General features: G+C 39.6%; 1 protein-coding gene across 1 annotated transcript; it reads right to left on the reverse strand.

Moving 5' to 3' along the window:
- Positions 1-204: 204 nt before the first annotated feature.
- CCK (cholecystokinin) lies at positions 205-10,730 on the reverse strand. Its single transcript, XM_044295700.1, has 2 exons — positions 10,481-10,730; positions 205-344 (listed from the first exon to the last, which is right to left on the reverse strand). The coding sequence occupies exons 1-2, from the start codon at positions 10,728-10,730 to the stop codon at positions 205-207; spliced, it is 390 nt and encodes a 129-aa protein (XP_044151635.1).
- Positions 10,731-12,943: the final 2,213 nt, after the last annotated feature.

Genomic DNA, 12,943 nt, shown 5'->3' on the forward strand with positions numbered 1-12,943 from the left:
TAGGCATGAGGATGCCAAAATAAAGAAGAAAAAATAATGTTTCTGTAAAATTCTGCATATGTGTATTGCATTGTAAAGTTTTACAAACAAATTTACAACAAGTACATAATAAATATATGTTTAGAACACTGATTTGTAAAGACAACAAATTAATTTATTTTGTCTGTACAGAATCCGGTGTGTGTTTTCATAGAACTGGGCATTTTAAGAAGAGTATTCATATTCTTCAGCACTGCGACGTCCGAAATCCATCCAGCCCATGTAATCTCTGTCATGTATCCGATGTGTAGAGTCAATAATGGATCTGCTGGGCAAAACTGCATACCGTCCAGAAGAGGGTCCTGCTAAAATATAAAATATACAGTGTCTGCAAATGAGTATACCCTGAACATAAGAATATAGCACTATCATGACCAGTACTTGACGTGTAGATGCTCAGTGGTTCAGATCTAATCTTTAAAGGGAACCTGTCACCGGGATTTTGTGTATAGAGCTGAGGACATGGGTTGCTAGATGGCATCTAGCACATCCGCAATACCCAGTCCCCATAGCTCTGTGTGCTTTTATTGTGTAAACAAATCGATTTGATACATATGCAAATTAACCTGAGATGAGTCCTGTACATGAGATGAGTCAGGGACAAGACTCATCTCAGGTTAATTTGCATATGTATTAAATCGTTTTTTTTTTTACACAATAAAAGCACACAGAGCTATGGGGACTGGGTATTGCAGATGTGCTAGGGGCGATCTAGCAGCCCATGTCCTCAGCTCTATACCCCAAATCCAGGTGACAGGTTCCCTTTAACCTCCTATACCATCACATGCCCTGTACACGATGTTGTTCTGGGAGTGACAGGACCACATTGCTACATATTGTAATCATCAATCTCTCAGAAAGGGTGTGCAGATATAGAACTTTTCTAGAAATTAAGTGGCCATGTCTTTCTAATCCTCAGCAGTATGGTGATTCAGTGGTTAGCACTGTTACCATGAAGTCCTGGGGTCTTGGATTTGAATCTGACCAAGGGAAACATCTGCATGGAGTTCGTTCTCCCTGTGTTTGTGTGGGTTTCCTGTGGGTGCACTAGTTTTGCCCCAAATTTCAAATACTTACAGATAGGTTAATTCAGAATTTAGATTGTGAGAGAAAATCTCTGTGCTGCAGAATGTGTAGCATATTCAGGACTGAGAAGCTGACAGAACAGAATTGTAAGATTTTTATTGGTGGATTCCCTCTATTTGCACACTTTTTAAAAGCCACTTTTTTCTTCTCTATTTCACTACAATTCTTTATTTCTGATTTCATTCTGTGATGTATCAAGCTTCCACATTGGTGCTAAAGTGTTGTCCAATTACTTTCACAGCCATGACTCTCACAATGCATGTCATACTGTGTTTCCTATAATTTTCTGTTATGCTGAACATTTCAAAGAAAATCTCATTATATATCATCTTTAATGGGTAAAACTGAAAGTCAAATTAGCAACCAGATACAAGTTGTGATCTGCTGCCCCTCATAAAGAGGTATTCCAGGAGACCCACATAGATTGCATACGTAAATACATCACTGCTTAGGGTGGGTTCACATCTGCGTCCTGGATTCTGTTATGGCTTTCTGTTATAACATGGTTATAACGGAAAATAACGGAATCCATAAGACTGAAGTCAAAATGTAAGCCTTTAAGAGGCATTCTGTTTTGATCCGTCTTCATAGAAGTATATGAGAATCATAACAGATCTGTCTGGTTCCCAGTTTTCAAAATGGAAAACAGGAAGTTTTTTCTCCGTTCTGCATAATGGAAACGGGACGAATCCATTGTGATTACCATAGACTTCTATTAAGACGGAACGCCTTTTAAAGGCTTCCGTTTTGCATTCTGTCATAAGACAAGTCTATGGGCAGTATAACGGATCCGTCCTTCCGTCTTATGGATTCCGTTATTTTCCGTGAAAGCCATAGCGAAATCTAGAACGCAGATGTGAAACCACCCTTACTGATTTAAAAAATACATTAATAGTATATATTAGTATCTGTTGGCTCTTTGCTGGAATCCAAATAAAAAGCCTCATGGGCACTGGAACTGCTCTAACTATTGGCTATCATCCAGCATTAGCCATAGTCTTGGCTTGAAATGATTCATTACATATTACATTCTACATGTCCATTACTTCTTATAATGATAATCAGATCTCCGTACACTGGCTTCCGGTTGAGCTTGTGCTTCTACACAGCAGCCAATCTAAACAAGCAGAGCTGCAATGTAATGTATTTGTTTTAGTAACTACTGACTTGTCTATTTTATTAACTGCTTGCGTTCCTCATATTGTAACAATCCTGGTGCATCTCTTAACATAACTCTATTTTGTACCATTCCTTTCTTCTTCCTGCTAGTCTGCATAGTCTAAGGGTACGGCCTCAGCATCACATTTTCCAATAGAAGTGAATGGGAAATAGGTTTCTGAGATAGATCTGGCACTTTCAAAGTTGTGATGACTGCAACCGATTGACCGCACATAAGACATCTCCTGCTGCTTGTGGCTGCTGAGTGCGAGGTATACAGAGGAGTATCCGCTTGAGGAATATGTTTTTCCATAGGAGTTATTCTCAGAAGTTAATCAGAATGCTAAAGAACCAAGAACATTCACAGTTCAAACAACACACCCTAAACGCATGGTTATGCAAGCGGTAACCAACCGCATGCGTTTCCTTACTGAATCATGACCAGATCATGACCACATCACAACCACACCATGTGGCTATACCCTAACACTATCCAATTAGGTCTGCCCGTGGCAGACTGTGCAGTGACGCATACCCAGCTGGTAAAACCTAGTTGGCTGTATAGGTAAAGGGTGCTGATTTAGAATATCTCGCTACTCATTAGCATTCCCCTGCAGTCAGCCTGGTCCATGCTCTGAATGCTAAAGGATGGCCTCAAGTTGCATTGTTCTCAACTAACAATGATCTTCCTTGAGCTGTCATAACTTGGTTCCCCATTTAACTGATGATGCCACAGGCAGTGCTGATCTATGACACATAAAATATCCAGGCAGTCAGCATGGGCATTTCATTGGCAAACTGATGTAAATCAGTGCATCACTGTGGGAGTAAGCAGTAAAACTAGTGGTGGTGGTATTACCGATGTGCATGTGCATCTAATGTTCTTCTCGCTACCATTGTCAGAATGAGCTGCTCCTTTGGGTAGAAGCAACATCTTATTTTTCTGCTGCACTATGTGTACTTATTTTATACTGATGTAAATCAGCGCATCACTTAGGGAGTAAGCTGAGAAAACTAGTGGTGGTGGTATTACTGATGTGCACGTGTTGACTGGCTGTCATACGGTGCATCTTATATTCTTCGCTCTACCATTGTCAGAATGATCTGCTCCTTTGGGTAGAAACAACATTTTATTTTTCTGCTGCACTATGTGTACTTACTTTATACTATGTTGATAATTTGGGGCTTTGGAGCCAATTATTAGATTTTTATAAAGGTATGGTCGCCAGTAAAAAAAAAAATTTCAGGTTACAATGGTTGTCCCAGAAGAAATAAATATTGTAACACTATACTAATGCCTTAGCAAACGTGTTAGTTATGTGCAGTCTAAGCAGCAATGTTCATGCATGCCTAGAATAAACATATTAGTGTATTAATTGACTTTTGGTTGTCATTAAGACTAATAATTAATATTTCATCAAAATACCATCAATCTACGTTATCACTAACCAGCTACCCTCGCACATTTTTTTTTGCTCAGTGTTGTGTACAAGCTCAAAGCTGAAGCTATCACAAACAGGAATAGAATGACTTGTGAAAGTATTCACCCCCTTTTTAGTTTTTCTTGTTTGGTTGCATTACAGCTTGGAATTAAAATAGATTTTTGGGGGTTTGTACTGTTTGATTTATGCAAGAGCCTGCAAGCCTACCGCTTTGAAGGTGTAAAATATTTTTATTGTGACCAAACAAAAATTAGGAGAAAAAATACAAAATTGAATGTGTATTTATCCAATTATGCAGTTATTCACCCCTGAGAGGCAATGCTTTGTGGAGCTGCCCTTTGGTGCAATTCCAGGAGGCATACAGATGTATATCTCTATTAGCCCAAAACTCCTTCAAGTTTGATGGGTTGCTTTGCTGTTCAAGAATAAACTATTTCAGCTAAATGGCCACTCTAATTGAACTCTTAAATTCTTCTTTCATTCTCTCTGGATCATGTCATGGTTCCAACCATATGGATAAAGACTGAAGCTTTAATGAGAAAGATCTGCATTTAGGTCTTGGATAATAGTTTGTCCTCACCATGTACAACAGTCTTTAAGATATGCCATTCTTTCTCAATTAGATAGAGTACTTGGCTTTAACTAGGCCATTCCAAGATACTTACCGTATATGTTTCCCATTCACAGGGATATTCTCATCTCAGACAATGATCCCATATCACTAGAATATGCCATCAATGTTAGATAGGTGTGGGTCCCACCTTTGGAACCCGTACCCGCTTCTATCCTGAACTGAAGGAGAGTGTATCGCGCATACGTGATTTGCTCTTCATTCACTGCTATGCCAGCTACTTCTGGCAGGCTCATAGCAATGAATCGAAAAGTAGCTGTGCATATGTAGTGCAGGCTCCATTCCCCACTATGAGACCCCTGAAAATAGCCGAGGGCCCTTGCATTGCTATTTTTGTAACTCCCATAGAAGTGAATAGAGTGCTTGCTGCACATGCGCAGTGTGCTCTCCTTCACTTCAAGGGCCCCAATGTGTGGCTAGGAGCAGGTCTCAAAGACCTGAGAGACCTGCACCTATCTAAAATTGATGGAGTCTGCCATATGCCGCTTTGAGAAATTCGAACTTGTTTTCTTGTTTTTCTTTAAGCAATGGCCTTTCTTTTTTAGGGCCACTCTTCTACAAAGCTCCACTCTGTAGTGACTATGGTAATAGTGCTCCAATGGACAGATACTTTCATCTCCGATATGGATCTTTCCATTTACTTCAGTTTTATTTATTGTCTTTTTTGAATCAATGATCCATGCCTTTCTTTCCCGGTCTGTGAGTTTTGGTGGGTGGCCAACTCTTGTGAGGTTTGTAGTTGTGCAATATTCCTTTTTTTTTTGTTATAATAGATTTAATGGTGCTCCATGGAATGTTCAAATTCTTTATCTATACTAGTTCACAACTTTGTCTCTGACCTGTTTGCTTTACATTGCTTGCTTAGTTGTGGTGCAGACTCGGGGGGCCTTTCAGAACAGTATATGTTATATTCACATCATGTGACACACAGGAAGACCTTATTCAACTAATTAAGTGACTTTGGATATTAATTGGTTGGGCCAATTATCAGTTTTTCTTTATATCTTTTTTTAATCAGGGTATTTTTGTAATTTGCAATCATTTGGACTATTTTGTCTAAATTAAAAGCCATTTTAATTCCAGGTTTTAATACAACAATAAAGGAAAAAAACAAGGGGGTGAATACTTTCCCAAGGTACTCTATACATTTGCAGTGAAGATAGTCACTGTGGTGCACATTAACATAGGTGTTTCAGACATTGCATGCGGTATATGAGTTGGAAAAGCTGAAAACCAAGTCAGTTGTACATATTGTTACTTTAAGCTTATTCTGTTTTTGCATTTTATGTGCACATGTTCAGCTTATCAGATTCTTTTACTAGAGCTAGCAGTAGTGTCTCTGTGCATCTGTGCCTCTCCTTCCCTCCAGCAGCTCACTCCTTCTCCTCCCCTCCCGACTCCATAGACTTCTATGTCAAGCAAGTTTGTCTCCTCTTTCAAGATGGATTTTATCTGTGAATGGACGTTGAATGATAATTTCAGGAGGCAGGAACCTGCCACTCTCCTTACTGTTCCAAAAGGGGGCACAGTGAGGGAAGAGAGGGAACATGGCCAGCAGTTTTCTGGTGCAAATGTAGACAGAAATCTACGGCTGCTCTGATCTGCTCAGACTGCGAATATTAGTTCTAGAATGGAACTGATTCATCCTAGGTCTCTTAGTTTTATTTACAAGATACTGTGAGAAATCAGAACACTCCTGGTCTTGTGGGAAGGCGCTGTCTGTAGTTCCCAATACAGTAATTTGTGTAGATCAAAGCTCTAACACACTTGTGAATTATTAATTATAGATTTTTATTGAAAATAATGCTCACCGGTAAGATAGGTACATCATTTCAAAAGCGATTACATACTATTACACTTTCTACTGCTGTCATACCGGGAAACGGTCTGATGAAGATCGAATAATAAACAACCAAAATGGGTCTCCTTCCTGTCTTACCATTGAGCATTATTCAGAATTCAGAAGTGTGCTGGAGGTTTGAGCTACCCAAGTATACCATATATCTTATTTTTATTTTTTTATATATTCGTTGCACTACATCATCATTACACAAACTACTTATGAACAATTCTATAATTAGCTTAAATGTGAATAAGCCATTTTGTTAAAGGGGCTGTCTCACTTCAGTAAGTGGAATTTATCATGTAGAGAAAATTAATACAAAGCACTTACTAATATATTGTTATTATCCATATTGTCTCCTTTGCTGGCTGGATTCATTTTTTCATCACATTATTTACTGCTCGTTTCCATGGTTACAGACCACCCTGCAATCCATCAGTGGTGGTCGTGCTTGCCACTGATACGTTTGGTGAAAGGGATGCAGAGTGGACTCATAAGACATGGAGACACCCAAAACATATTTATTTAACATTCATAGTATTCTAAGTGAGTATACCGTACCTTATGATATAAGATGTTGTTTGTTAGAGGGTTTTTCCATATTGGATAAAAGAGGAGTGGGTAACAGTGTGATTGGAAATTTGTAATCTCTGGTTAGGAAAATAATAACGTCATTGTGTGTCTGTAGCATGCCTGTTGGTAGTGGATTAGTCCCGATATGTATCGAGAGCTATTCTAATTAATTATAATATGGATAGAACAGAAAAAAGGAAAAAAATCACATAAGAACTCTTAGGAAAAATGGTGTGCCTTATAACATAAGTTGTATAATAATATGTTTTTAAACCCTCACCTGTGTGGTGATGGGTAGATTTAAAAGGGTAAGATGTGGTTGTGACATTTGTTATATACAATATGTCTATGATATGGAGGTGTGCCTATAATAACATCATAGCTGTATGATTTACAGGTTAAAGGTGGATCGCCGGCCTCTACATAATTTTTGGCCCATGCAGTGGCAGTTAAATCTAAGACAGCTTCCTTGCTGTCTTACATTTAGACCAGTTTCTAAGCCTAAGGCAGGCATAGAAAATGGTCAATGAGATGGGCCTACCGACCAATCCCTTCCCCACCTGCAACCCTCCTACTTTATTAGACCTGGCGTGAACGGGGAAGAAGTAGCAGAATCTGCACCAGATATAAGCCAAAAAAGTGAAAATCTGAATTTTATTGTGTTATTTTATTCACAGTTAGTCTGTTTGTGACCTCGATGGTAATTTAGGTTGCGTAACTTGCCAATGTCATCAATTTTATAGTATTAAAGCGAAATAAAACGAACATTGGTTTGATACCAAGGGGACACAATTTTGAAAATCATTTCAAGTTCTAGCCCTACTTATGCTATCTCCTGTATTGGTCTTTTTATCCTTCAATATCCATTCCACTCATGATTTTTTATGATATTTTCTAGATCTCTATTGTCTTAAAGTGGTCTTACTGTCATTTATATTGATGACCTGTCGTAAGTATAGGTCATCAATATCTGATTAGCAGGTGTCTGACACCTGGCATCCCCCGCCAATCAGCTGGTTGAAGAGGAGGCGGCACTCTATGCAAGTGTGGCTTCTTGTTCATTACACTTCCTGTTGTCTCGGAAGTTACGGCGGTGCAGTGTAATGACAAGTACTGGATCCATTCACTTGAATGGAGCAGGTACTTGCAATTACACTATCCCACCGCTCCACAACAGATGACGTGTAGTGAAATGAAGAGGCAGCGCTTGGATGGGACGCCTCCTCCTCTTCGAACAGGGTGCCAGGAGTCAGACCCCCGCCGATCAGATATTGATGACCTATCCTGGCGATAGGTTATCAATATAAATGACAGGACCCCTTTATGTTAGGTAGTAATATTTATGTTTGCCCACAGTGATAAATTATAGTTTATATTTTGAAATGGATAGGATACCATCAGTCGGTGATGCCTAGGCTTTTCTTCATCCAGGCAAAGATTAACTGCCCGATTCATTACAATTTCTTTGTCTAAATACATTGGCTAAGGCAGAGTGCTTTGTTACCCCCTACCACCACTACGTACTTAAGTACCCAGGTAACATGCCCACCAGCTCTCCATTTTTTTACACCCCTTACTATTAGCTATTGATAAGTTTTCCACTAAAGCTCCACTATCAAACAATCATTACAAATGTGACCTACAAGGTTGTATGAGGGAATTATCCATCAGCTAATAATTGTCTCATGAATAGAACACATTAATAGGGTTTCATAATAATCACCATTTGAACTATTTGCATTTGCTGAGGTCTTCTTATCATGGGTCTACTGGTTACCAAACACTGACGTATGGTTTTATACGCTACTAGATCTCATTAAATCAAATTACCCACTGAACATTGCCATATTAATGCAGCCTATGTCAATTAATGGCTATTATCTTCCATTTCCACCTACTTAGTTTTAGTTCAGATAAATTAATATCTACAAAACATTTATAAAGAATACAATATGGATATGTATTATTTACAAACTGAGGTTATCCCCATCCATTGTCTTTCAAATCAGCAACCATAGACTACATTTCAATGCAGTTTTATGGAAGCTGAATACAATAAACAATGGTTTGCTATGGGCTACCTCTTACCGATTGCATGCAATGTTCTTATTACAACTCTTCCCACACGGCAAGTGATTTTTTGTCATATGGGAGACTGTACAATTTATAATTCATGATATATCTGTATGGTATCTATTTGAAAATACAATGAGATTGTACTATAACCTGCTGTTTTGTATGTAGAAAATAGCACATACAAAACAAAAAACGCATCAGAATACAAAAAAAATGCATAACAACCGCAATGGAAAAATATGTATGTTTGGAAGTTCGGTCCGGACTTTAGATATAACCAGTATCCAGAACGGATTTTCAAGAGTACCGATGACAACTATATAATCTGCAGATAATAGAGTCGGGGTAGTACCACTGAGGAAGGGGACAGCGTCTCCCCGAAACGCGTTTGGTGAGAATCTTGGCAACAATCCTGGACTAGACACCCCGAATCCTATTTGGAGTAAAAGTGCACTTTCTATTAAGAGAAGGATCCCCTTGATATATACCGGAAGAGGATCGGATACATCACCCCGTCAGCGCTCGGAAACAATTGGCCGCCTACCTCACACAAGAACATCAGTGAAGGAGTAACGGTGAAAGACACAAGGGACGCTAACACTGCAGCCGGGACGCCGGCATTCTAAGTGGAACAAAAGATTATTACCACAGTCCCATCGAACAGAGCGCAGAGGGAGGTAAGCCCACACTTGTGGGAAGTTATATAGGAGATATCCTTCTATAAAAAGCGGAACTTACTCTGGTAATTTGAGTTGCTGTTACATGAGGAACGAATTGAGCCATTAACCAGCATGTATATGGCAGCATATTCGTGAGCAACCAACTAACAGTGACTCAGCTGATACTCTTCTACTACGGACTCATGGGGCCGACAATTATAAATAGCAGACCATCAGCTTAAAACAGTATTCACTGCAAATACAGATATACCATCTCATTCTGAAAGTTGTGACAGTGCAAGCATCGGCTTATTGGAAACATTGTTTATTGATATCTGTTTGCAACAATGCAATAGCCAGTGTGACTATAGATCATTTTTTTTATTGAAAGTTGCCTTATAGAAAGTATCAACTTATTGAAAGTATTACATTCTGTGGATGCGGGACATTCCTAATGTATAGGAAATCTATGGAATCCAATTGGTTGTATATGAAACCTTTTATGCACAGAGAAATTACCATTTGCAGCTGCAGAGACCGACAGCACTACTGTCTATATTACCCTACCTAGGACCATATAGGTCCACAGACGTCTGGTGCCATCGGCCTCTGCACCATTGAATTATATACATTTTAATATATTGGTTTTGTTATTATTTTATTGATATTGTATTTTATTGATATTGATATTGTATTTTATTGAAGGTATATATGGTACAGGTGATACTATCCCTATTTTTATTCCATTAAACCATGTTTATATTCCATATATGAGTGCCAGTTCAATCCTTTATACTATTTAGACTTTATTTTGAGGAGTGTCTCAATTTTTGAGCTAGAGCACCTACCCTGAGGGGACATAGGTGAGCGGGTCCCTTTCTTTAACTATTCTTATTACAACTCTACCTATTGTAAGATACCTATAGTGAATAAGATTAAAGCGTAGGATCGTAATACAAAAACACAATCTTACCTTTCCTTGTGTGGAGATATCTGGCCAACATTGCCCCATAGTTAACCTTTTGGTCTCCATTGCCATCAAAACGTTGGAAGGTTTTAGCCTGGCCAGATGAGGCACGGATATATCTTGGGTGATGTAAAGGGTTCTGCTGTTCAATTTCATGGATCCCTAGGTCTTCATTAATTGAGCCCACAGTTTGCTGTCCTGTTGAACTTGCAGACAGCACGGCAAGTAATACACAAATGCATATTCCTCTGTACATAGCTATGGGAAAGTTATAAACCATGATAAACGTTGAATTGATTTATTTAAATAAGCATACATCTCTTTAAATCCAAATAAGTAATCATCTAAAAAAATATGCAAAAACGTAAACGTTTATGTGAACGTAATAGCTCACCCCAAACAAACATACTGTATATCAAATGTGCATTAAGTTAACACAGTGACCATGACAAACATTTGTAATGTGCTTGTCTCACAGGGACTCAAAGTGCAGGGATAGTTGTGTGGTTAGAGCAACTTCATGTGAAGTCACTGGCTGCCATATAGGCGCTTGACCCCAACACACAATGCATACTAGGGTCCATTTTGTTGATAGCCAATTTTCCTAGTGTGGGAGGACACCATACAAACGTAGGGAGAACTTACAAACATAATGCAGATGTTGTCCCTGACTTGCTTTTGCATAGAATTATAGGTAAGCAAACTGTAAACAGAGGTAATATTACTATCTGCAAAGACTTACATTGTGCTCAAGCATTGTGCTTTACAATTCAACTTTTAGTGCATTTACAAATCCCCAGTATAGAGTCTATCATTATACAGCATCTGAATCTTCAGGCATATCACATAATATACAGCCTATTAATAGTTAAATCAGTTCTTGCAAATGGAGAGAGAAAATTAAGGTAACTAGTGTTGAGCATTGCTATGCTCGGCACATGGCGGTACTCGGCCAAGCACCGCATATGCTCGAGCGCAGTGCTCGAGTCTCCTTCCCGCATATTTTGTGGCTGCTGATCAGCCAATAAACGTGCAGGTAAGTACTGCCCACACTGTAATGCGAGTAGCCATGTTGGCTACTGGCATTACAGTGATTGGCTGGCCGGAACGCGTCATCGAGTGCTATATAGCACCGGATGACGCGTGTTCGGCTCATTCTAAGTCAGGGAGAGCTGAGCATAGGAAGGGACAGAGAGTGTAATGAGTGTAATTGAATTACATTTTTCTACAAAAATATTTCATAGACCCAAAAGTCCTTGTAAGGACTATTGTGTGTGACAGATGCAATATATATTTTTAGCACATCCTGTGCAAAATACCGTGCAATAGGCCACTGTGGACAGTTAAATTATTTGCGCCACATCTCCTGTGTAAATTGTGCGCATCCCTAAAATATCAGTGACATCCAGTACACTTTTTCCGTAGACGGTGTCCGCTGAGGACACTTAAATTATCTGGGCCACATCTCCCATTTAAAGTATGCACATTCCTAAAATATTAGCGACATCCAGTGCACTTTTTCTGTAGATGGTGTCCGTTGCGGACACTTAAATTATCCGTGCCACATCTCCTGTTTAAAGTGTGCGCATCCCTAAAATATCAGTGGCATCCAGTACACTTTTTTCGTAGACAATGCGATCTGTGACATTACCTGTGGTACCTGTCCTGTATAACGTTTCCTCATCACAAATGCCTTTGTAAATTTTTTTGCACATACACTTCCAAATCCTACACTACTGTACGTGAGACATACTTTCAAGCATATATCCCATTTAAAATGAAGAAGGCGAGCAGTAAGGGACGGGGAAGTGGCCGTGATGCTGATGGTGGAGGCCGTGGCGGCCGTAGCCCTGGGCGCGGAGAAACAGTGCCTGCTACGAGTGCACAAGAAAAACAAGATACCTAGCTTAATGTCCCAGTTTGCAGGGCGGCTCAGGACACCACTCTTGAAGTCAGACGAGTGCGACCAGGTGGTCGGTTGGATTGCAGCAGATAATGCTTCCAGTCGGTTAAGCACCACCCTGTCTTCCACCAAGTCCAGTCTCAGTAGCCAGGAGTCTGGTCAACATAATCCTCACCCTGACCCTCCTTCCTCCTACCATTTACACTCTGGCCAAACAAGTGATGCCACACTTGGATATTCCAAGGACCTCTCTTTATCGCCATTACTTGATTTTGCCCACTCGCCAAGGATGCTTGAAGAGGGACATGAGACTTGTGCCCTGATTCCCAACCTCTTGAACATCCACAGTCACAAGAACATAATAGTGGGGAATGGCAATTAGTGTTTAATGAGGTGGATGATGATGAGACATAGTTGCCAATGAGTCAACCACAATTACTGTCTCAAGAGGTTGATGAAGAGGATTAGACACAGTTGTCAATCACTGAGGTTGTGGTTATGTCAACAAATCAGGAGGATGATCAGAGTAAGGAAGTGGAAGAGGAGGTGGTGGACAATGAGGTCAC

This window comes from Bufo gargarizans, chromosome 5 (assembly GCF_014858855.1).
Source record: "Bufo gargarizans isolate SCDJY-AF-19 chromosome 5, ASM1485885v1, whole genome shotgun sequence".
NCBI classification, from domain to species: domain Eukaryota; kingdom Metazoa; phylum Chordata; class Amphibia; order Anura; family Bufonidae; genus Bufo; species Bufo gargarizans.

Excerpts from the sequence above, each read along its gene's own strand:
- CCK (XM_044295700.1), bottom strand. The coding sequence starts at position 10,730 with ATGTACAGAGGAATATGCATTTGTGTATTACTTGCCGTGCTGTCTGCA. Across the intron at positions 345-10,480 it reads ATATCTCCACACAAGGAAAG|CAGGACCCTCTTCTGGACGG; the intron begins GTAAGATTGTGT and ends TTTATATTTTAG.